Source organism: Miniopterus natalensis, chromosome 16, assembly GCF_054644295.1.
Source record: "Miniopterus natalensis isolate mMinNat1 chromosome 16, mMinNat1.hap1, whole genome shotgun sequence".
Taxonomy (NCBI): domain Eukaryota; kingdom Metazoa; phylum Chordata; class Mammalia; order Chiroptera; family Miniopteridae; genus Miniopterus; species Miniopterus natalensis.
The window spans coordinates 7,735,603-7,760,804 of NC_142096.1; the positions used below are offsets into that span (position 1 = coordinate 7,735,603).

At 36.6% G+C, this 25,202-nt stretch overlaps 1 protein-coding gene across 30 annotated transcripts in view; it reads left to right on the forward strand.

Annotated features, from left to right (window-relative positions):
* Nucleotides 1-25,202, forward strand: part of RIMS2 (regulating synaptic membrane exocytosis 2) — a 215,540-nt gene that overhangs the window by 53,570 nt on the left and 136,768 nt on the right. For 16 of the 30 annotated variants that reach the window (XM_087825338.1, XM_087825349.1, XM_087825352.1 and 13 more), the window contains exon 1: nt 4,512-4,633. The exons of the other annotated variants lie outside the window; for them this stretch is intronic. In XM_087825338.1, coding sequence (XP_087681464.1) covers nt 4,512-4,633 — 122 coding nt within the window. Of the gene's footprint in view, nt 1-4,511; nt 4,634-25,202 lie in introns of those variants that run through there. 30 annotated transcript variants of the gene reach the window in all.

Consider the following 25,202-nt stretch of genomic DNA (forward strand, 5'->3'; position numbering starts at 1 on the left):
AAAATTTTTAAAGTTTTGGTTGCTTATTGCTAAGTATTTCTCAACAGGCTCTACCAATGTAAATTCCTGTCAATAAATATGGTATGGGAGTGCCTGTTCTCTGACCCACTGGTCAGTACTTTGCCAATTAACAGGCAAAAATACATTACATTATTATTATTTCTATTTGAATTCTTTTGATTACTTTTAGGTTGAACTTTATCAAGCGTTGATTGTTTTTTTTTAAATTAAATTTATTGGAGTGACTTTGGTCAATAAGATTACATAGGTTTCAAGTATACAATTCTGTGATACATCATCTGTATATTGCATTGTGTCCCCAACACCGAAGTCAAATCTTCTTCTGTCATCATATCTTTGACCGTCCTTACCCTTTACTACCTCCCCCCACTCCTCCACTCTGGTAACCCCCACACTGTGTCTACGAATTTTTGTTTGTTTTTCTTGTTTGCTCATTTGTTGCTTTCAGTTTTATATCCCACACATGGCTTTTTAGGTATCTTCTCTAATGAAATTGCCTTTGCTGCTAAAAATTTCTTTAATGCCTCTTCTTCTGTGAGAACTCTAGTTGGCATTGTCATTTCCAGTGAGGTCCTAGAGATTGTAGAACAGCCATAGAAAAACCGATTGCCACTGTGTGTGGGAGGTATTGCCTCTCGGCTGGACTCAGCGTAAATATGGAGCCTACCTTACTCGGAGACCTCACATTCTGAGAGGGATACAGCCTTGCACAAAGAAATTCATTAAATATTTGTTGCATGAATAAATATCATAAGTAAAAGATACCTACCTGAACATAATTGTCAGAATTCTGGTCCCAATAGTTTGATTCCTTAGATAGTTCTAAGATTCCGTAGATAGGTTACTTCAAGTACTGTGTACTTTATAGAGTTTGTAAAATGCATTTATATACATTACATGTTTTAATACAGTAATAACCCTAGGAAGTAAGTGATACAACTCATTTTACATATGAAGAAACCATAGCCCGGATATGTAACATGAACATCCTGAGGAGTAATGGGTAGTTAGAGTTGGAGTCTGTACTTAAATCCAGGCCATTTGACTCCAAGTGCATGTTCTTCCTGTCCTTACAGAGGCTCCCGGTATTTTTGTTACTTGTGAGCCTGCAGTGTATAGAATATTTAAAGCAAATATTAGCTATAAACATTTTTATAATATTCAGGATATTCAGAACAGATACAAAGTCCATCCAAAGAACAATGCTTTTGATTATAAATATTGGTTGCTCTTATATTTATGAACTTTATAACGTGATGTGGTAGGCTAAAATAAACACAGAACCGAAGTAAGCCTTGAGTGGTTGCTTCACTATCTCACTTATAGGATATGACTAAAAAAGAATTAATTTTTCAGTAAAATTTAGGCATCCATTTAGTCAACAAATATTTCTTGAGCACCTACTCTGCACTGTTCTAGACAAAACAAATGTGAGTCTTAACCTCATGGAACTGAGGGTGAAAAACGTTACACTTTTTTTTCAAGTAAATATATAGTTATTCTCTTATCAAATGCTGTGAAGAGCAAGTACAGGGCACAGTGACAGTGCATTATGGGGGATCAGACCTAGGTCAGAGAAAGTCTTCTCAGGAAGAGAAAGTCTTCTCAGCCCGTAGGGATGAGTAAGAGCAGGTGAAAGGTGGCAGTGGAGTGGAAAAGCCAAAGAAGTCACTTGTGGGATATTGAGGGTACCAAGAGAAAGACTGTGTGTTGTGTGGTGAGACCTAGAAAGTAAGGCTCTGAGAAAGGTAGTTGCTATATTGTTTACTCTTTGAAAGAAGTTATTTTAATGCTCACTCCAATGATGTTTCCATTGCTTAGGCCATTTTTGAAACTGCCTGACCTTGCCTTCAGAGCCAATTTTGAAACACAAAAGAAACGTTTTTAACACCAAAGAATGTTTTGCTGTGCAATCAACCTCTTTTTTAATAGACTTGCTTCAAAAGGGCTTTTGATTATAAAAACTCAGTCTACCCATGGGGGGAGATTTATACATATGTTTATACTTTTTATCACAGAGGGTATGAGCTTTGAAATTAAGAATTTTAATGTATATGTTTCAACTTTTAGAAATTGATCTTTCATAGGTGTGAAAAACAAATTATGATCAGAGGCTTAAAAATGTGAAGCTTCTGTTTGAGTTAAATGGAAGAAACCCATTTAACGTTACTTGTGAGTTAAAGATTTTGAGATGTTTGCTCCAACCAAAATATTCCTGATTGTCACTGGCAAGTAGTTTTTCAATTCATCTGTAGAGACTGCTCTGTTCACAAGTAGATGTGTGCATGTGTGTGTGTGCCCATGTGTGTACATATATAGAAGACAGAATGATGGGGAAAGAGCGTTTGAAATGGAGTCCACAGTAAAGACGTTCATTCAAATCTTCTACAAGCTGTGTGATCTTTAGTTCCCTACACCCTCAATATGATTTCACTTTTAGGTGGAATCTAATGAACAAAATAAACAAAGAAAATAGAAACAGACTCATAGGTACAGAAAACAGACCAAGCGCTGTCAGAGGGGAGGGAGGTTGGGGGCTGGGTGAAGTAGGTAAAGAGATTAAGCAAAAACAAATAACCTCATAGACACAGACAACAGCATGGTGATGACCAGAGGGGAGGGGGTAGGGAGGCAGAAGAAGGTAAACAGGATAAATGGTGATGGAAGGAGACCTGACTCTGGGTGGTGAACACTCAGTACAATATATGAATGTTATATTATAGACTTGTACACCTGAAACCTATATAATTTTATTAAGCAATGTCACTCCAATAAATTCAATAAAAATTAAAAAAGAAATTTAATAAAATGATAGCAACATTACTATCTACTCACAATGTTTTCTGGATATTAAAAAAATAAATTTAGAAGTACTTTATAAACCAAAAAATACTTCATGTGTGTGTATATGTATTTCATAGATAGATTAGTGTGCGCCTATAAAAATTATTGCTTGAATAATAAGCAAAATAGGAGCACTTTTTAGTTGAGGACAAACTCATAATTGAACATCTTAATTTATAAAAAAATAAATTAGTTTAAAATTTTACATCATAGAATATTTATTTTTGTGTCATTTAACATTTTATATTATTACCTATTTATTTTGTGTGGCTCTTTTGTGACATGTTTATTTATGTCAAAAAAGAATTCGCCAGTTTTAAAAAATCATCTTAGTGTATTTCCGTGCCTACTTATTGATAGTGTTATGTGTGTGGAAGGGAATAGGGGGAGTTAGGGCTAAAGTTGAGGTAAAAAAGAAAGGGCTAAAAGGGATTATCTGTTAAATAAATGTAATGGTTTAGGAGCAAGTAAAGATCAATGAATATTAATCATCTGTATAAATGTGTTGATTTTTAAAATTTGGTTTATATACTTTTAGAAGATCTTTTGTAGAAAGATAGACACCCCTGGATATAGAATAACCTAAGATTTTATCTATCCTGAACTATTCATTGAGAAAAGATGGTGATCTGGGGTATTCTAAGAATACTGGAGCCTTCAGGAAATACCCTTTTCTGAAAAATGCTATGACCACCATTATTGAAATAAGTTAATAACAATTGATAGTCTCACTGGTGTTAGTTGTGCTTTTGATTTGTGGGAAAGTTGATATGTGTGCTGCTTAAGTGCCTTTTAATTGATAGGGTATTTTTCCCCCCTAAAATTACATGACTAATCATGTATTCACTATGTGTGGCCTTTAAAAAGGGACCAGATTGAACATTATTGACTTAAAAAAAAAAAAGAGACATTTTAAAGTTAGATAAGAAATTAAGATGATGAAATACATGTTTTCCAAACGTGTCTTTAGAAGTATGGCATTATAAATGCTGGCAGTAAAGGCTCTGTGGTCTATCATATTTTTATGGCTTCGTGATATCAAAAGAAGGATAGGCCACTTATTTTTAGAGTGTTCTGGTCCTATGCAGCAGCTCGAACACTGGAGAGACCTATATACTCTGTTGCTGGAGTGATTTATTTTTCAGGGAAAGAGAAAAGGGTTGGAGGATGCATAATTTCTCTCCCTTTTACCTGGTAGTAGCATTGAGAAGATACCTCGTCCCCATTTTTATTACTTCTTAGGTTTTATTGCTGGCAGCCAGATGTGCTGAAACTCCTGACGACAGCATCTATTCATTGCGTGTTTCTAATAGGCTTAGAGAAATATGAGTAGAGTACATGAAAGCAGCTCAGCTTCACACTTCAGCTGGGAAAGCCCAAAAAGCTTATTGCTGTTTAGAATTCTTGCTACAGTCAGGAGCAAGCCGAAAGCTGCACGGTACTGAATCTTCTACGACTGAATTAGAATAATGACTGTACAATTAACTATCCACCTCTGCTCATTTAAGCACAGTTTTTACAGAGCTCAGGAGAAATATGGAACTTGATTGGCATGTTTTTATTTGATGGTGTGTGCAAATAGATGACTTTAAAGACAGGTGGTAAGGAAAAATAAGGGAGAAGAGAAAAAAAAAAAAAAAAAGAAAATGCAATTTGAGACATTGCGCCAGGTCTGCAATTCTGTTTTATCTCATTTTCATGGGGTTTTTTCATCCCCACCAAATATTTTGCAAAACGAGCTTTTTGGACAAACGCTGAACAATGCAAGGTGAGTAAAGCTAAACTATATTTTCTTTTAGTATTGGTATTTTCAGAATAATCTTATATGTCTGTAGAAATTGTTCTGTATTAAAATGTTAGCATTATAAGGGTGTTGCCTTTTGATCAGAAATATAAAATCTTATGTAGTGTTCTGAATTGATTTAAGAAAGAAAACAAGCTTACTTCAAAGCACAGAAAGCATCTTAAATTTAGCTTGACCTCTGAAACATACAGGCTGTTTCACGATTTAATTTTCTAATAAATAAAAGGATTAACTTGAAATGCCTGAATTTTTTTCTTTGTGATCATGACACAGATTATATTGCATATGTGGGGATGGGGCTGTATAATCATACGTGATTTGCTAGAAGATATGAATTAGCAGCCATGCATGCTCTTTGTAAAACATGCGGGGGATGTTTCCTAGGTCTAAGATATTCCTCTATGCAGGGCAGATCAATAATCACTTTTAAACAGCTACATTATGGAACTGCTAATAATGCTTTGTATTAGATCGGGTAGTTTGGAAAGATGCTTTGTTATAAATTCTCTTGCTTTTCAGCTGATCTTTGTGTGTGTGTGTGTGTGTGGGGGGGGGGGTGAAGGTTGCTAAATTATGAGCATATGTTTTTAGATGCTTTCTCTAGCTTGCAAGAAAAGAGGTAGCCTATTAAAGAATGCTTTTAAATTGCAATTTTATCATGCAGTTTTCTCCTCCTTTAAGTTGCTTGTCTTTTCAGAATTTCTAATGTTATGTACCAAGTATAGAAAAAAAATTTAACTAAATACATGTGGAGAAAGACTGAGAAGGAAATGGTAATGCATTGAAACCTTCTGGAAATTGAGGGAAAACTAATAGTGCATAGAATATCGAATGGTTTTGCAGGTCTCTTCCTTTTAGGGTCTCTGAACAATGTGAGGCAGCCTATTTTAGAGATGAAAAAATACCTATTAAGAGTATGTGCTTTAATTTAGCAAATGTAAAGGAGGCTTTATAAATTTGTAGGCATTTAAAATGTTTACCAATGATAAATATATCTATGACCTTTCTATTGATTATGGAACAGCAGGTTTCCTTTTTATAAAATTTCACTTTTCCTCAGTGCAGCTCTGTTCAATTAACTAATTCATTTTTTTAATATTTTGTTTTCAGACTAATGTAAAATATATAACAGCATGTGAAATGCTATGATATTCTATAACAGGCTATCTATATTTTAAGATAGTGGGTTTTCTTATTTAGTAATACATTGTTTAAGTGTATGATTTATGATAAAACAGTCTGTATTGATTTAAATAGAAGAGGCAGTATGGCTTTCTTAAAAATTCCTTGACCCAAAGCTACCAGAGTTTTAGGTTCTGTGCTCATCCCTTATGAATCTTTTCTTGTTTGATTTCTCTCTTCTTTTAATGCCAAGAATTTATGTGTTTAAAAATATTAATATTGGGGCTGGGTATATATTCACTTTAGAAATTGTGCTATTATCAGCATAGTATGGAATTAATTTTAAAGTAAATGCTACTAGTTTTAAAATATGAGAATATCTATTTTTTGAGGGAATTGTGTGCATTCCCATTACACATTTGCTTTGGCCTCAAGTTCCTTTTATTATTGTTATGCTAATAATTGCAGTGCTATCATTATTAAAAATCTGGAATTTTATGCTGTTGTAATTAAACATTAAATTGTGGACTTTCTAAGAATTCTGTAAGACCATTCTTATTTAACTTATTTTTTACCTAAATTATCTGAAACTATCAATTAATCAATAAAGAATTTATTCTGTTTTAGGGAAAAAAAAAATCCCTGCCTATGTTCTTAACTTCTTGGTCTTATAAAAAATATGACATTTTTTCACATGTCGATCTATTGATCTTCATAGCTAATCAAGTACAAAACCAGTTTACAAATAGTTATTATTTTAGAAGCTTGAAGAGTAAAAATAAATTTATAAGAACATGCAATTAATGCCCCCTTCCACATATTTTAATGTTTTGGCTACATGTGTTCAGATCGGACACAATGGTCTTTTAAAATTATTATTCTGCTTAGATTAAAAAAAGTACAAATACCTAAGCATCAACATTTCATTGAGTCAGAAAGTAAGATGTAGACAGTATTCAAAAAAATCATCCTTGAAGGAAAAAAATGGAAAAAGAATGCCTTAGTATGTCATCAGAAGATGTTATCTTACAACTTTTTTCCTAAATAACGAGCCTTTCAACTTCATGGACTGGATGTTACGCTTTTGAGATTTGAAGCATCAATTATCATCTCTGGAAAGAACAGTTTGGTTGTTATTACATGAATAGTACTTGTTTGTTTGGACTAGTTGAAATGAAATATTCAGTATTTGTATTGTGATATTAATTACATCTTTAAACTGATAGCAAATAACATCAGGGATGTGGACAATTAGATTATATTTTCTTCTGAATTGCTTTCTAGGAGAAATTACTAGAATAAAACTATGCATCAATTGGAGACAGTGTATTATTAAAAGAAGGCCCTTTCAAGTAGTTTTCTTGAGACTTTTTCTAGGTGCCCAATCTCATCCATAAATCTGCAACGCAACTTTCATCAGGTTGTCAGATGATAGGGTGGTTTACTTCTATGACATATTAGCAATAAATGATTAAAAGACAAACATCTCCCAAAATAATTGCTCCAAAAACATTTCCAGGTTCAACTTGCCAAAGGAGCAAAGATTTTAAAAATACCAATAATATTTTATGTATCATAAATCACTAAACTGGAGACTAATATAGATTAAAGCATTTTATTATCTGATGAATAATTGAAATTTATTTGTGAGTGAAAATCATTAGACTATTTTAGACTAACTTTTTGTTGGAAATCATATAGCACAACCCTTAGGTTTCACACTGAAAGTTTTTAACTGATTCTCTTATCATTGTGGCTCTTGAGTACCATTTTAGTGCATAAAAGAGGTGGCAAGATATCCTTTGCCCTTTTACAGTTAAAATGAAACAACTGAAGGCCCAGCAAGAAAAAACAAACCAGTGTCTGTGTCCTATGTCAATCCACTTGATAGGTTTTGATGAAATGCCACTTAAACTTTTTATCAAGTTTCCTTACTGTAAACTCATTTTTCCCCAAATAAATTAACCGGAATACAAAGATAATTGCTTTTGTTGCCAGTAGAAAAGTCCTTAAGTCCTAAATTTCTTATGAAATTTAAGTTTCGTGATCTTGTCTTTGGAAGGAAACATAAATACTGGGATGCTAGTGGTACATTTTACTACAGTTCACTGCATTGAGTAACCAATTGTTTTCAACAGTATTCAAAAGATGATGACTATCTTTTGTGATAAAATTCTGGAAAATGCACTTAATATCTCCTAAATTTTTCCATTTGCTGACTTTTAGTAATTTTCCTTGTACAGTCAAGAAATATGTCTTTTCCTTCAGATGTAATTATTTCTTTGTCACCAAATGTGAGCCAGTGAATCTGCTGTGCTGGCTGGCCACACAGGGGCATAATAGGACTAGATTTACTCATAATAGGTATTAAAGACAGTCTTTCTCTTCTTTTTGTTTACATGTGCAGACTTTCATATTCAAAGATATGCAGACTTTCATATTAGATGTAAGAGTAAAACAACTTAGTAGACCAAAGAATGTTTGGATTTGTTGGTGTTTTTAATTGTAAGTAAGTTAACCATAAGTAAGTTCTGCTTTGTAACTAGTGCTAGTTTATGCCTGCTGTCTTCCACTACTTATTATTAGTACCACTTTACTCTCTAAAGTGTTTATTTGACAATAAACTATGGAGCTGCTCTAATTATAAAAAAGAAATGGAAAGCTTAACATCACCTAGTGTAAATGGATTCTTTTTCACTGAAACATTTTCACAGTTCTAAAACATTAATATTACTTAAAAATATAAAAATAAAACATTGGTGTTATTTAAAATAAAATTTGTATTTGTAAAATAAACGTTTAATTATTTAGTCTGGTAGTGTTTTTGGTTGGAAGTATTTAATCATTTACACAGTATTTGCTATTTATTGCTTTGGCTTATAATGAAGCCATCAGTATGTGTTCAGGATTTTGGCACAGACACCTGTTATTTATCACAGCACATTATTGGCTACTTTGACGTTGAAAGAACAGCATGCTTATTTTTCATAGCTCTGAGAATGCAACACTCACAGTGTGTATCGTTTGGAGTTGGTTGGAGCACAGCACAATCAATATATCATGATAGGATCATATTTCATAAACAGTCTGCATTCTGAAGTATAGAGCCACCTAGTAGTCTGATACATATGCACAGGTGTGCACACACATGCACATATTATATACACACATAAACCTTGTTAAATATATAATAATTACAAATATAAAAATTATATACTGTAGACATAAAAAGTTATCTTGACAAGTATCTCTATATTTCTAATCAAAATGACTTAATTCATAGATATATATCATTAATAGTTTTACTCAAATCTGTATTGTGGACCTTAGCTAGATACCACAATTATTACTAGATACTTAATCTGATATTGATAAAAAATCTTTAAGTATTTTCCTTATTGAAATAACTTTTTATAAAGCTATTGCTTTTGTTGATGACTGGCAGGTAAAATGTTAACTGTACTTTTTATTATAAACTTTTATATGATCATCAAGGATCTTAGAAAACTCAAAGAAGACAATTACTGGTAAACTTCTTTCTGTTTAATTCTGGCACTATTAACCGAATAGTAAAATGAATTCATTTCATATGTGCTATGGCTATTTTCATATCCATTTATGAATGACAAAGATTCATGTACTCAGCAAAAGAATTCCTACGACTGATTCACAATTTGAGTTTGGCTTCTGAATTTGAGAAGTTTTAAGGATATCAGAAATATATGTGGACACTTCCTTTTGGACAAAATAGAAAAGGCCATTGAACTTTAAAATTGTAGTACCTGTATCTTAAAATTTAAAGGCTTTTTGTCTTGCCTAGTGTTTTTTAATCTATGCTTTTGGTTTGTTTTTATCAGAGAACATTTTTTTCCAAAACTTAACTCAATATGTAAAGTAGGTAAAAGTAGAACAGCTCTGGTTTAGAAATTGGGACATGGGACCCACATTAAACTCTAAGAAACACCATTTTTAGCTGATTACTTAAATCAAACTCAGGACTTCTTAAACTCCTTTGAATTTTCCATCTCATTGTGTGACCTTTGAAATGTCAGAGATAGAGGTAATGGAAAATGACAAGGACAGCAGCCATGTTTAATCAACGATTGACTTATGCCTGATTTTTCTACAAATATTGTGGTAGCTTTACCTTGTGTAGTCTCAGGACTTGCGTTTGTCTTGAATTGGCTACTTACTGGCTATGTGATATGGTAAAGTCACTATACTATTATGTTTCCATCTAAAGAATGCTTTTCAAAAATATCATGTCCTTTAGTTATACTAAGGAGGACCACCTTGATCTTATCAAAGCCTGGTTTTAGGCCTTGTTTGGATAGTATTCTTTCCTTTTTTCCTTTGTCATAGGGCACACACAGCCCATACACCTAGAGTGTAGTTTCTTACTTTTAATGCATGACCTTTTTGGGATCTCAACTGAATGTCTGGGAATTTCACAAATATCTCTCTAAGCCTGGTTGATCAGAGAGTTTCATAATACTGTGTGAGTCCTGAAATTTCTCTTTGTTTTTCAGGCCTCAGTAGGTGCAACCTACCAGGCTTCAGAAACCTTGCATATGTACAGCTTAGGATCTGGACATGAACCTGAGTAAAAATTCTATGCCCGTTTCTGGAATTTAGTCTCTTAGCTCCCTTTTTTTCACTCTAGCATCACATGTCCCACTGCATTAGCAAGCCTGAATTCTAATCTGTTTTTAGCAGCTGTTTCTTGTGCTCAGTAAGTGCTATGCTCTCTGCCTGGGCTTCAGTTCCTCATGCTATGGTTATAAAATAGTTTGTAATCAGAAAGTTAGTGTGAAACTTATATGCATTTTCTATTTCAAGATTCTCAGCATTGTACCATGTCCACTGCCTTAAAGTGGTTGTTTCATCTATTCTGCCCAGTTGTTCGTTTTTTTTAATCCTTACTTAAGGATATTTTTTTCCATTGCTTTTCAGTGAGAGTGGAGGGGGGAGAGAGAGGGAGAGAGAAACACCGATGAGAGACACATCAATTGGTTGCCTCCCACATGTGCTCCAACTGGGGCCAGGGATGGAGCCTGCAACCGAGGCACGTGCCCTTGGCTGGGATCAAACCCGGGACCCTTAAGTGAGCCAAACCGGCTAGGGCGATTCTGCCCAGTTTTATAGCAAGAAGGGAAACCTTATACTAGCTACTCAGGAAAATGTTAATTAATTAGTAATAATCTAATAAGCACCCATGTACCTACCACCCCAAAGAAGAGCTGGAGCCTGAGCGATAGTTTACATCTAACCATTTGTTTACCTCATTCCATGTTCCCAACTCCTGCAGTTTGCGGCAATTATATTGAACCCACATTCCTCATTCTTTTACTTTATTTATTTCTAAAAACAATGTGTTGTTTTACCTTTATAAGAGGCACTGTTCTGTGTATTTCCACTTAATTTTAGTTTATTTATTTTGATTGCTGTGTGATATTCTGTAGTGTGACTACATCACAGTTTTTAATCCACTCTCCCGCCTATGGGCCTTTGGATTGTCTCTAAATTTTTGCTATTGTGAAAATGCTGCTATAAACATATCTCCTGATGTACATATGTAGGAGTTTCTCTGGAATATATTCCATTCATATGTCCAATTTTAAGAGATAATGCCAAAGTGTTTTCCAACAAGTTTTTTGGGAATGAAATGATTCAAGAGTGAAATGTTAATTCAAAAAGTTGGACAGTTTTAACCATAGCTGCCACTGGGAGGTGCGCTTGTTAATTCACAGCAGTCATAGAGCAAGTGTATATTAAATGAACACGCTCAGAACAGAAGTTTGTTTTTCTTTCTTCCCTGCCTTCTCGCTCCGCTCTCCTCTCCCTCCACTCCCTCCCTTTCTTGCAAGGTATAAAATTTCACTGTTTCTGCGAAGGGAGACCTTTGTTACAGGCAGGAGTAGCAGGTGTCTAATAGGCCTTACAGCGTGCATGGTCTGTAAGTTAATGGGTAAAATCCCTAGATTGCCGAGTTTCCTGTATTGTCTGTAGTGATATTAAATTAGGGTATCTGGGCTCACCTAGGTCCTCAGTGCTGTGGCTTGGGAATTAATTTAATTGTTCTCAATTAATTAGTTACCATAAATCCTCTCCCCTATACCTACTTCTATCAGGAAATATGAATTTCATCTTGGTTTTTATCTCTGGAAACAATAAATGCAAAATCTCTAAAACTTGTTTCCACATCTGAAATTGTTGCCTTTTTCTTAGGAGTTCTGAGGAACAAATAATTTCCTTCCTTTTCCCTTTCTTACGTATGCCATTACTTTATGAGTTATCTCTTTTACTTGGATGTTTATTGCTAAACACCGAGAACACTAGACTTGACAATTTTCTCTCTTGGTATAAATCTCCATATCGGCAACAAGAGGCTAGCACATGACTCGGAGCAAGATTTTCAGTCCTCGCAGGCCCACGGTGCTGTCTCAATGCCATTAGCTTCCGCCATCAGATCTTGCAGATGGTTCAGAACTCTCTTAGCATCTGTTTAAAATTCTCAGACTGCTTCCACCAAATTTGTTTGAATCCTGTTTGTGGTTACACTTGATTATACATCTGCAGACATTTTCGGATTGGCATTAAGAAATAGCGTTATGTCTCATACTTATCTGATACTAGCATTACTTCTAGTGCAGCTATAATTGAAGTGCAAAATAAACAAAAACAAAACCCCAAAATATTTGAGATTAGGATACTTAAAGAAATAGAGCTTAACTTCATTTTATGTGGGTTTATAAAGTCTTCCATATAAAGCAAAATCTTAGTTTTCTGTTGACTTGCATTATATTTTCAGTAATTTGATAATAGAATAATAATGCTTTTTTACTTCCCTGACTCATGTCAAGTGAAAAGAATAACATAAATGTGGTTTTTGTTTTACAAGTAAGAAATAAACGCATAGAGAAAAGATAATATACCAAAATAGTAACAGCAAATGCTTTGGGTTTTATAATTTTAAATATAACAAAAAAATAATGTGACAATGAATTTTATGAGAATTAAATGAGCTAAAACATGTAAAGCATTTAGAACATGGCCTGACAAATAATAAACATGAATTAAATAATAATAATTATTGATTCTACCTTTTATTTTAAATTCAGGATTTCACTCTAAAAGATTCCCCAAAGTTCAATTAGTAGGTCAAAGCTCTTTTCTAAGACTCCTTATTATTTTCAAGTTGCTTTCTTAAAACATTAAATTAATTAATTTTCACAATGAACAAATAAAAGTGCTTATCGTAATAACATTTGTTGCTTTCATATTGCTCTATATTGATTGGTTATAAAAAAGTTTAAAAAATATTTTAAAAAATATTTACTCATTTGTATTGGTTTGCTAGGACTGCTATGACAGAGTACCACACACGGGACGGCCTATGCCACAGGCATCATTTTTTCGCAGCTCTGGAGGTTAGGAGTTTAAGATCAAGGTGTCGGCAGGTTTGGTTTCTCCCGAAGCCTCTGTCCGTGGCTTGCAGGTGGCCACTGCCTCCTGCGACCTCACACGGCCTTCCCCCATGTGTGCTTGAAATGTTGCCTGGCTTTTTTCTTCCACATTATTTTTTACGAGTATTCTTTTTTTTCCTGTTTTTTTTTTTTTTTGTCCCCCCCCCCCCTTTGTTGAGACTTGCCCAGCTGTAGACACCACTTAGCTACCTTTTAAATTTTAATCTGGAACCCTGTCCCTGGCGCAGGTGTTGAACTTTGCTCACCCTTTTCTAGTACCGAGTGTACGTAACTCACCATTGTAAGTTAAAAGGTACCTATTTAAAACAAAGGCAGCTATCAGGTACTTTTTAAAAAAATCTTTATTGTTGAAAGTATTACAGATGTCCCCTTTTTCCCTCTCATTGATCCCCTCCATCCCGCATCCACCCCACCCCCAGGCCTTCCCCAGACCATTGTCTGTGTCCCTGGGTTATGCTTATAAACATCTGAGTTCTTTGCTTAATCTCTCCCAACCCACTCCCCTACCCTCACCTTCCCTGTGAGATCTCTTAGTCTGTTCCATGCTTCTATGTCTCTGGATCTATTTTGTTCATCAGTTTATTTTGTTCATTAGATTCCACATATGAGTGAAATCATGTGATACTTTTCTTTCTCTGACTGGCTTATTTTGCTTAGCATAATACTCTCCAGGTCCCTCCATGCTGTCCCAAAGGGAAGAGATCCTTCTTTTTTACATCTGCGTAGTATTCCACGGTGAAAATGTCCCACAGCTTTTTTATCCACTCATCTACTGATGGGCACTTGGGCTGTTTCCACATCTTAGCTATTTTCACTTGTGCTGCTATGAACATGGCACAGAAGTTCTTTCTGCTTGGTATTTTGGGTTTCTTAGGATATATTCCTAGAAGTGGGATCACTGGGTCAAATGGCAGTTCGATTTTTAATTTTTTGAGGAAACTCCACACTGTTTTCCATAGTGGTGCACCAGTCTGCATTCCCACCAGCAGTGTACTTCTAATTTATTCTTTTAACTAATATTTAAGTACCTACAATTTGTCAGGTGCTTTATAGGCACTGAGGGGGGAGCTGGTAGGAAAGAAGGTCAGGACCTCCATCCTTAGAGAACTTATACTGTGACATGTCAACTCACTACGGGGAAAATTTGTGTTCAGAGGAACCATTCTTAAACTAGGCCTTTGGTCTCACCTTGATTCTGCCCTAATGGAAAAGACACTTGCAGGTAGGTGACGGACTGGCTTTTTAAGTTAAAAGTCAGAATCTTGATATTTAATTAATATGAACCTTGAAGCCTACTTTCTTCTGGCTGCCTTGCGCTTGGAAAGTCCAGTTCATAAGGCTTTGTGCTAAGAGTTAGAAAACGAAAACGAGGAGTCTCTTGGTGCAAGTCGCTTAGACACAGCCTGGTCGGAATCCAGGTGTCCCTGCTCTGTTGAGCTAGTGCTCGTCAGGGAAAAGTATGGGGCAGTGAGTGACATGACAGGGAAGAGCTAGTCAGTGGTGTGGCCTCAGGTTATGAGGAGGACTTGTCCCCTCCTGCTGCAGTTGACCCTGTGGCCATAATGGATGCTTATCACTCCTTTTTTCCCTCACCTCTGTTGGTCTGAGTGACTTGTCTGGTAGTTAGAATCTGACGCTCATTGCTGCAGAGTCTTAGCCCCTTGTCATCATGTCCTTATGATGGATTCCCATTTATAGTGGCAATACGACTGGCAAATAACAAGACTATTATCCCGTGGATAATCTGAATGTCAGACATGTTCTCCTGCCCCTATTTTTAGCAGCCATCTTACCTCCTCGCAATGATCGGGGCCAGTTACTCTGGCCAGCGTGGTGGCTCTTTTCTGGCACAAGAAGCACAAAATGAATAGGCAGTAGCCATTGCTTAGTTCCGTGTCCCCATGAAGCAGCCCGTGTTTGGGAACCAGGATCTCCAGACCCGTAGAGCCCGAAGCAGCACTGTGGTATACATTTCCTAAGTGGATAGCTGGCAGTAGTGGTTAGTGGGTCACTCTTACTTCTACTTGGTTCCTGACCTGTGTATCCTTCCTATTGGGGACACAGCGACATATGATAGCCAGTGGCTTAGAAGTATACTATATCCTAAAAGATAGTGAGTGTCCCTTCCTTGCAGGGTGTCTACTGCAACCTGGAGTCTCAGCCACGTGTTTTACAGGACGTTCCTATGTTTTATTGGGATCAAAGGTTCTGGATGCCACAGTATGGGTAAGATCAGTGGATTCCGTGATTGATATCCTTACTGCATTACCACTACAAAGACATATGTTCTTTGCTTGGTCTGAAGTTTGTTATGTGATAATCCATGTAGGTAAAGCAGATTATAAGCACATGCACAGTGGTACTTTGAGGTACTTTGGGCCGGAAAGGCAAACCCACACCTGAATGGCTATCTATACCTGTTTGAATAAATTATTGACCATTACAGGATGGAAGCAGTTCAGTGTAGCCAACTTATTACCAAATGTTCAGTTGGTCTCCTTGAAGGATGGCATCATATTGACGGGATCTGTGGTTGACAGGTCATTCATTCATCAGGAGCAGCATCTTTATCAGTCATGGTGAGAGTAGAATACACTGTTGGGTACGTGCATAGCTTACATATCTGCCACCATGGATTTATTTCCCTTATGGGGGTGGGTGGGGTTGGGAAAGACAGAGCTGACATGCTATGACCAATCCATGGGTCTACTTCATTATTTAATGCCTCTTTTGTAGCTGATGTTCTCTGAAACACAAAATGTGCAATACAAAGGTCCACATACCTTCAACTTACTGATAGGTCCATTCACATGCCTCTTTATTGGAACTCCTTGTCCCTAATCTTCCAGTCTTGCTTTTTTTTTTGGCCTCTGATCAATCAATCTGCTGGCTATTCACCACTATCCATAAGTCCATATATATATATTTTTTCTTTTCACATAAAATGGATAACCAAATATACTCCCTGAAGCTCTACCCATCGAGAGGATTTCCCCCCATCGCTACTTTTCTGGGCCAGCCTTGAATGGGGCTGAGGTCCAGCAGCATTCCCTTTTCAGCTTACACTCACATCCTGAGCCTGCCCATTCATTATCTAGGGTTGGTCTTTTTCTTGCTTCTTCAGCTGATTGTAAGTGGATATGGAACTGCAGCAGAGGCATTGATGCAGTAGTTTAAGTGACTTGGTAGTCTGGGCCACTTACTTGTGCTCTCTGGACCCACTCAACCCCAATCCCAGATGAACTGCTTTCATTTTAAAATGTAATAATATATGCTTGGTGTTGGTAATAAATTGTCAGATGGTTTTCTCATTTCATCATACTTGGGTCCCTATGTCATTGACAGCTCAGTAGATTTCCTCTTGTGCGTGTGCCATTTGGAGTCCTGTTACAGAGGCCACTAAGTACTATCTTAGAGGAAGGATCATCTTCCAGTGTAGCTCCCTGGTGCCTGTGTAGTTCTCCAATGAATGTCAAAGACTAAATGCTCTGGTTTTGATTGAGGGTGAAGAAACTGATGGCAGCCTGGTTTTGATCTTTTTGTCTTTTGTGGACACCTACTCTTTCCGCATCACTGTGGCTTTCTAATTTTACCTTACACTTATATTTCCTGTTAACAACTCTAAGGCAGCTGAGCTAAGAAAGTAGGCTTGGGGTTTAGTAGGTAAGTCATATATTTTTAATGTGAATGATTGAAATTGTACTGGATCTTCCCTGTTGCATATGACTTCTTTTCTGAAAGTATATTTAGAATCCTATATCTATTGCTGGATAATTAAAGTGTATTAGTTATATAATTTTCTATATTAAATCTCTGTTGTCTTTGAGTGAGGCAAGCTTTTGCTTAACTTTTAGATAAATGTTAAACAACAACCTAGTTATTTATTTATTTTGTCAGTTTCATAAAATTAATTTTTAAAGTCTCATTATACTTTACAGTTTTACATTATAAGTTGTTTACTGTCACATCTGTTGTGACTTTTTATATTCAGGCATAAAGGGTGCTTAGAGAACAACTCTTTTAATATTCATTTAAAGCTTTCTTCTTTATGAAGTAATGTATTAAATCAAAAGGGAAATAAAAAATGCATAGTCACAGTTAAATAGTTGTATGTCAAGTTTCTTACTGATACCTTTTAGAGCCAGGGAAATTGATTTTAATATGATTGTGAATTTTCTATTAGTATGTGTAATATATTTTTACTAAGAATTATAAACTATTTTTATTATATGTTTTGCTAATTATCTGTAAGTCGCCCTATAATTTTGATAATCCTAAAATATTTGTAATGTCCATAAAATATGAAAAAATTTAATAATGCAATGGGGATGGTTCCTTGAAATAAGAGTAGAATAAATAATCTAAGAAAAATAACGTAAATTAAAAAGTTGTATTCTAACTAAGTATTCTACATAGTTAGAACAGTGAGCTTTCAAACACATGACTAACAGTTGAGTTTATTTTCTTCTTTTTTGTATGTTCAGAAAATAGTTTGATTTTAATATTCTTGCAATTGCTAACTGCAGACCAGTTGTGGAAGGTGTATGTCTATAATCAAAACTGGAATGGTTATGTAGCAGTAACAAGCAGCTCTAAAATCTCAATGCTTAACATACAAAACTTTAATAAAAAGGGTTTACTCTTGCTCTTGTAGAGTGGGGTAGAGTGTGACGCGGTGGCGGTGGGTAGGGGTGACTGACTCCCCAGAGCAGTGCTTGCCGTGTGGTCCAGCAGTCGCAGCTCAGCCATCTTGCAGCTGCACTGCCTAGTGCCTGTGGGCGCAGGAGGGACTGGAGAACTGCACGTGGGCTTTTCACTGCCTCAGCCCAGAGACGATAAACTTTCCTCATGGGATGGGATCGAGCTCTTGGCTTCTCCTGACTGGAAGGGGGGTGAGAATTCAGTGTTCTGTGCGCCCAGAAGGGGAAGAAACTTTGGTATCACGGGACTCTAGCAGTATCTACCACAATGAATTTCCTATAGGTCAAGTGGACGTGCTTGAAGGCAGCTATCCTTAAGCCATTTGATGTCATTATGGGATGGGAAAGGTAAATTCAGCAGAGCTTAGTTGAATGCAGTGATTGGAGAAAAAGAATAACATTTTAATATGTATTTCCCGGCGAGCAAGGACAGCTCGCCGAGCTGCACACCAGGAAGCATGGGACTCTTTAAGAGTACAGGCTCGGGAGTAAAACGACCCGGGCTGTTCCAGTTCACCCTCATCCCCTGAATTTCTTCTTTCACCTGAGCTCTCTAAGTTCTACTTTCCTTATTTGTGCAGAGGCAGTGATAATAGAACCTTCTTTGTGAGAGGCAGAGGAGCTAGTGTAGTAAATCACCATGCCTAGTGTTTAGCAGTGTCAGGATTCCAGAACTGTTAATGGCCACTGTTTTTGTTGGGCATTTGGGGACTTAGAGAAAGGGTGCACTAGGAGTAAACTAAGGATAGAGAAAAAGATGTGGGAAAATAGGCTTGAAAACCATTTTTAAATTTAACATTTCTTCTGGGTTCAAATAAAGAAAACTTGCTTTTTATACTATGTGGTCTCTGCATTCCCAGTAAGCAGAAATATCCAAAAACAATGCCTTTTGTCATTAAGCACTTACTGTGTGCCACATAGTGCGTTAAGCACTGAACATGTATTATCTCACTCCATTTTTATTACTTTTTAAAAAAAATATATATCTTTATTGATTTCAGGGAGAGAGAGAGAGACAGAAACATCAATGATGAGAGAGTCATTGATTCGCTGCCTCCTGCATGCCCCCGACTGGGGATTGAGCCCACAACCCGGGCATGTGCCCTGACCGCGATCTCCTGGATCCTAGGTCGATGCTCAACCACTGAGCCACGTCTGCCAGGCTTTATTACGTTTCTTATCCCCCTTAATAGCTCAGGACACTGAGGTTACACAATTACTAATCACAGAGCTAGGTTTAAAAGGTACTCTGCCTGTATTTTGTTAAAGTGGTAATCAGGTCCTCATTCTTTGTAAGCAGCTACAGATATAGTACAGTTCCACTGTGAAAGAAAACATAAGAAAGCGAGTGTAACTTATATAACATCCCATCCATTATCATTATTAATTAGGCACTTAGGTTAAGCCTTTAACTGTAGGTACTTACTTTTTAAAAAAACCCAAATGCATTATTTTTTACTTCTTAGTTTTCCCAGCTGTTTAATTAGTTTTAAGATTGACAGTTTCACTCTCGCTCGTTTGTGTTGGCCCTCAGACCGAAGGGTCCTGGGTTCGATTCTGGCCAAGGGCACGTACCCTAGTTGCAGGTTCCATCCCTGGCGTGTGCAGGAGGCAACCAATCGATGTGTCACTCTCATTTCGATGTTTCTCTCTCCCTTCCACTCTCTCTGAAAAGCAATGGAAAAATTATCCTGGGCTGAAGATTTAAAAAAAGAGAAATATATTTTCCTACAAACCTTTTCCTTTCCTCTATTCTAAATTTTATCCATTTAGTCCTTTAAGAAAAAAACTGTAGTTAACTTTTCTTTTGCTTTTTCCTTACCTCCTACATCTACTTTGTCAGAAAATTTCACAGATTTTACCTCCTAAATATATTTTGTTTCATTTCCTCCCACTGCCTTAGTTAAGGATTTCATCATTTCTTACCAGCATCATTGGAATAATCCAGTTACTCTTTCTACCACCACACTAGCTTCTGCGCCTTGGTTTAGCCAGGAGACTACTGCATGAGTTAATGTGCTAACATCTGATAACCTCCTCTTTTCTATAGGATATGAGTTCAAAATGGTTAGCATGGTATGTGAATCCTTTGAAAATCTTTACCCAACTTTCATTTCTGGCCTCTTCTGCCACTCCTGAGTTTCATCCTGATTTTCTGTTTCTACTTAATTGTTTTCTGTATTTTATTTTGTGTCATTTAAAATTTTTTCTTCAAAGAATTATGATATAAATAATTCTAATAAGTGAAATAATGTAAAAGGGATTTTGTATAACATAAAAGTCTAGAAAAATGAGAATAATTTTTTATTGTGGATACCTCAAACTCTAGATTCAGTTATATAATCTAGTGCCATCTAGTGGTAACTATGTTGAGTTTTCTTTATGTGACTGACTCCCTGGGGGACTTTAAATGCAGTTTGACACCCTCTTTCCCTGCCTGCTGTCATTACACTGCCCAGTAGATCTTTGAAAATCATACTTGCCAAGATTTTTAAAGCTCTAACAGGTTCTGATTTTATAAATACATTTAAATCCTGTCACAACATGCAACTCAAACAAAAGGGTGTAGGATCTGGGAGTGGAATGCCATATTCAAAGGATTGCAAAGATTTTCAGGTGTCGTTAAATTAAAACTTGAGGAGTTTTGTTCTATTTTTAGTTTTTGTGAAAAGTAACATTAAGTATATAGCTGTCAGTGACTGAGAAAGAATTATATTTTGCTCTCTCACTCTCTTCCTTTCTCAAACAGTGACTTAACTCCTGCTAAATGTCAGCCTGTATTAGGTATTCTTTGCACTAATGAATTGAACTTTCCAGTTGAATAGAGATGGCTGTTTGGCTAACCATTGCACTCTTTTTTTTTTTTTTTTTAATATATCTTTATTGATTTTAGAGAGAGGAAGGGAGAGAGAGAGAAACATCAATGATGAGAGTCATTGATCGGCTGCCTCCTGCACACCCCCTGCTGGGGATCAAGCCTGCAACCCCGGCATGTGCCCTGACCAGGAATTGAACCATGACCTCCTGGATCGTAGGTCAGTGCTCAACTGCTGAGCCACGTTGGTCAGGCTGTATTCTTTCTAGGCTCTAGTTTAACTGAACAGTATGGTATAAGCAGTTGTGTGCTGGTAAATATTTAACAATCACTTCTCAGAGGGAAGGCAGGGGTGGGGGAGTAGGTAGAGAGAGATTAATCAAAGAATTTATATGCATATATGCATAACCCATGGTCACAGACAATAGTGTGGCGAAGGTCTGAGGGGCAAAGATGTGGGATAGAGCGGATCAATGGGGGAAAAGGGACATCAGTAAAACCTTCAACAGTAAAGATAAATTAAAAAAAAACAAAAAACAAAAAAAAATAATTTATTGGTTTACCTGATTGAAAACTCCAGAAGTACATACTGCATCAGGTGAGGATTGATCCTGAATTTCATATAACATGCATCTAATTTCTTTCTATTTTTAATTATCACTAAGTGGATATTTACTCCATTTGGGGAGACTTCTCCAACTCATGGCCTTAAATTGACTTCTAGTAGTCTGAGAGTCACTTGAATCCTCAGTCATAACACAGGAAATCAGTGTCTCTGCAAATGTCCATCAGGGTCACTGTGACAGGCCCAGCTTTGGTCACTGTGGTAGTTATTATGCGGGGATGGTACTCAATTCAATCCAAACCACAGCTCTGAGACCGGAGAAGACATTCCTCTTCCAAGAAAAAAGGAAGAGGGATGGTAGAACGCCAAACAGAAGACATTCAGTGCAGTTGTTTCCAGAGTACATTTTCTGTTTTCTTCATTCAGAAGATTTAAGTAATCTAAAAATACACCTATTTTTAGCTGTTATGTAATGCATTTTTAGAGAATAGGCATAAACTAAAGATTAAGTAAGTTCACAATGTGATATTGTTTTCTATCAGTTACTTTAAGACTGCTGAAGAAACTTTTCTTTAAAAGTGGTAAGAAACCATAATTTATTGGGGGGAATTCATATTAAAAAAACATGGCTACATTGAAAAGAAAGTCCTAACTCCAGGTCTAATCATCCTCATGGGCGCAGACATGCCTCTTCACTGATACCCCTCTTGTAATGTGGTGTTTAAAATAGAACATCATGTTTGAAATATTATCAAACCACACAAAAACACCTGGTGAAATTTAACAGCCTTCTCTAACAAAGCTTAGGCCCGCCAGCGTCTTCCATCACATTAGGTTTCTACTTAGTTGGGGCCTCGCTTCAGCAAGCATCACCTTCTTTTATTTTTTGTAACAGTGTGGGGGACAAGCTGGTAAGAGGCTAAGAGAGCTTTACTGAAGGGAGAATTACTTCAAGGACAGAACAGAATTATTAAAAAGAGGGTGTTTTATGGAAGTTTTGCTCTCTGGGGTACAGTGTTAATTTCTTCACCTCAGTAAACCTTCCTTAAAATGTCCATCGTATTTTAATGTTTTTGGGTGTGTAGGGTTTGGGACACACTATTTGAGGCTGGGAATGAAGTGAAAACAACTGTACCCCAAGATATAAGTGTATATTTACCCCTGTTGAAGACAGTCACTTTGAAGACAATCTGCTGAGTCCATTTTATAGTGTTTTACTGGTCTTAAAGTGTTAAGGAAACGAGAGTGTCTATCTTAAAGAGATACACTGCAATGAGTGGGGCTGACATGCCTAATTGAAGCAATGCGGTATTGGTGTCGGGAGCTAAGAAACACCAGCATATCGTGCTGGCATGCAGATGTTAGGTGCTGTTTTCTCTGCCTGGGAAAGAACATTCTGTTAACTGGAAGATAAATTGGTTTCTTTAATTGATTTAATTGAGCCAGATAGGAATTGCAGATTATGTAGAAATAATTTGTCAGTTTCTTCAGCTTTGTATCAAGATATATATATATCATACTATGTGTGTATTTATTGGCACATAAACATGTAGGAGTTATATAGGAAAAAAATCTATTACCACAAATACTGGTATAATGAAGATTCCAACATTTAAATGAAATAGATTTTGTGTTTTGTTTTGTCATGGTCGTTTCTCCAGACAGTACTGTATTTATTTGTCACCATGAATTCTCTTCCAAGAAAAGCCTTGTTTAGCATATGCTTTCATTGTACCTGTCCCTCTCTAAAGTAATTTGGTTGAGTTGTATTCTTACGCAGGTTAGTGACAGGCTAATTGACAGAGCTGTAGCTCTATTTTTCAAAGATTCTTGTTGTTCTGTTACTAAGAAACAGCTTCTTAAAAATTTTTATTTAACTCCTCATCTCTCCCTATGTCAAGCAATGTAGTTTTCTCTGCATCTCTGAAAACAACCACTTAAATTCTCAAATTACTCTCACAAATCAACAAATAGCATAAAAGAGATTCAGTAGGTAGGAGAGTGAAGAGGTTGATATTTTCAAGATTTATGCACTGAAGGAACATCTTTTGCTTGTTTACTTAAGAGTGGTATTTTGGGTAATTTGTGAGTTTATTTGTCATGGTAAAATACAGGTAAGGAAAATAAGTAGGTGAGTTTTGGCTAATATTACTACTTTTATATTGCAGATAGCTGTCCAGTTGGGCAAATGAGATTATTTTTAATGTAGTGAAGAAAATCCCTTGTTTATGTGGCTTTATTTACTTATCAATAAATATTTATTGAGTACCTACTATGTTCCAGGCATTTGGGATTTAAGTGACCAGAACAGTGATTTCTGCCTGTAAAACCAATGCACCGGGAAACAGTAAACACAGCAAATACATATCATGATTAAAAGGTGATAAGTGATATGAAACAGATAAAAAAGTAAAGCAGGTTAGAAATCGGGATTGGGAGTGCAGGAAGTAGAGACGGAGATTGAAATACTAAACTCGGTATTCAGGGTAGGCCTCCTTGAGAAAGTGAGATTTGAGTGAAGACTTGAAGGAAGTCTCTACTGATATCTGCAGGAACAGCATTCCAGGCAGAGGGAACTGCCAGAGCAATGGTCCTAAGCTGTGAGCCTTCAGGGACGCTAGATGGCTGGACCTGAGGGAGCAAGGGCGAGCAGCAGGAAGAGGGCCAGTGAGTCATGGGTGCCAGGTCCCATGGGCCTTGTAAGTAAAATGGGGAGCTACTGAAGGGTTTCAAACATATTAGTGATACAATCTGGCTTACAGTCTTGCTGCTGTATTGAGACCGAGCTGTTATGGTAGAGTAGAAGCAGAAAGACAAGTTAGGAAGCGTTTGCAGTAATTCGCACAAAAAAATGATGGTGACTTCACCAGGCTTGACCTAGTGGAGGTGGTGAGATGTGTTTGGATCCTGAGTATAACCTGATGGTACATGCAACAGAATTTCCTCGTGGATCGGATGAGCAACTGGGAGGAAAGAGGTACTATTAACTGAGATGGACTATGCTGCTTCCACTTAACCCACTTGACTGTGTCCCACGTTTTAAAAACTGTATTACTCTTTCCCAATAAGGAAATAAACATTTAAGATTAAAATTAACTGTATAATGAATGTTTGGCTTGCAGATAAGCAGAACCTCCTTTTTTGCTTTGGTATATGCCTCTAGACGTGTTTGCTTCCTTTTATGCAAAGAGGTTTCTCTTGTTTGAATAACCGTGGTTTTAGCCCTAACCCAGAATCTTTAAGTCGTTTCTTTGGAATGAACAGAAAGAGGAGGAAATAATGGAAAAGGTGTGTTTAAATTATCTTCTAGTATATCTCCTAGTCTGTCTTTTTTTTTTTGGACAGCAGTTTTGGGAAATATAGTGGTAAGGGGGGGTGGTGGCACAATGGGTTACTATAGGGAAGCATAAAAATTAATTTATACTGGCATCTGATCCATAGAATCTTATTATTTTGTTCTTCTGAACAAGTCAATGGATACTAAAGATATAATTATTCTCATGAAGTTTTTTTAAACCCCAAATTGGGTCCTAATAAATTTGAATCCATGGGTAGTACTTACCCAGGGAATTAAATAAAATAAAAAGTTAAAAATGGAGGAAATAGTCCTCAAAGGACAGTGTAGCCCTCAAAGGGTGGGGAGGAGGAAACTGGAGACCTAGAAAGATCAGTAGAGAGTAAAGGGAAAGCAGTCGTGGTGTTAGAAATAGTACAAATGGGAGTCTGGGTGGAAAGGTGAGAGGAGCTAGAGATGAGGTTGATGGTGGAGGAGGTGATTGGCAGCAGAGTGAGCGTTGCAGCTGGGAGAACACTGCCAGGAGAGCTCACGGAGGCGGTAAAAGCA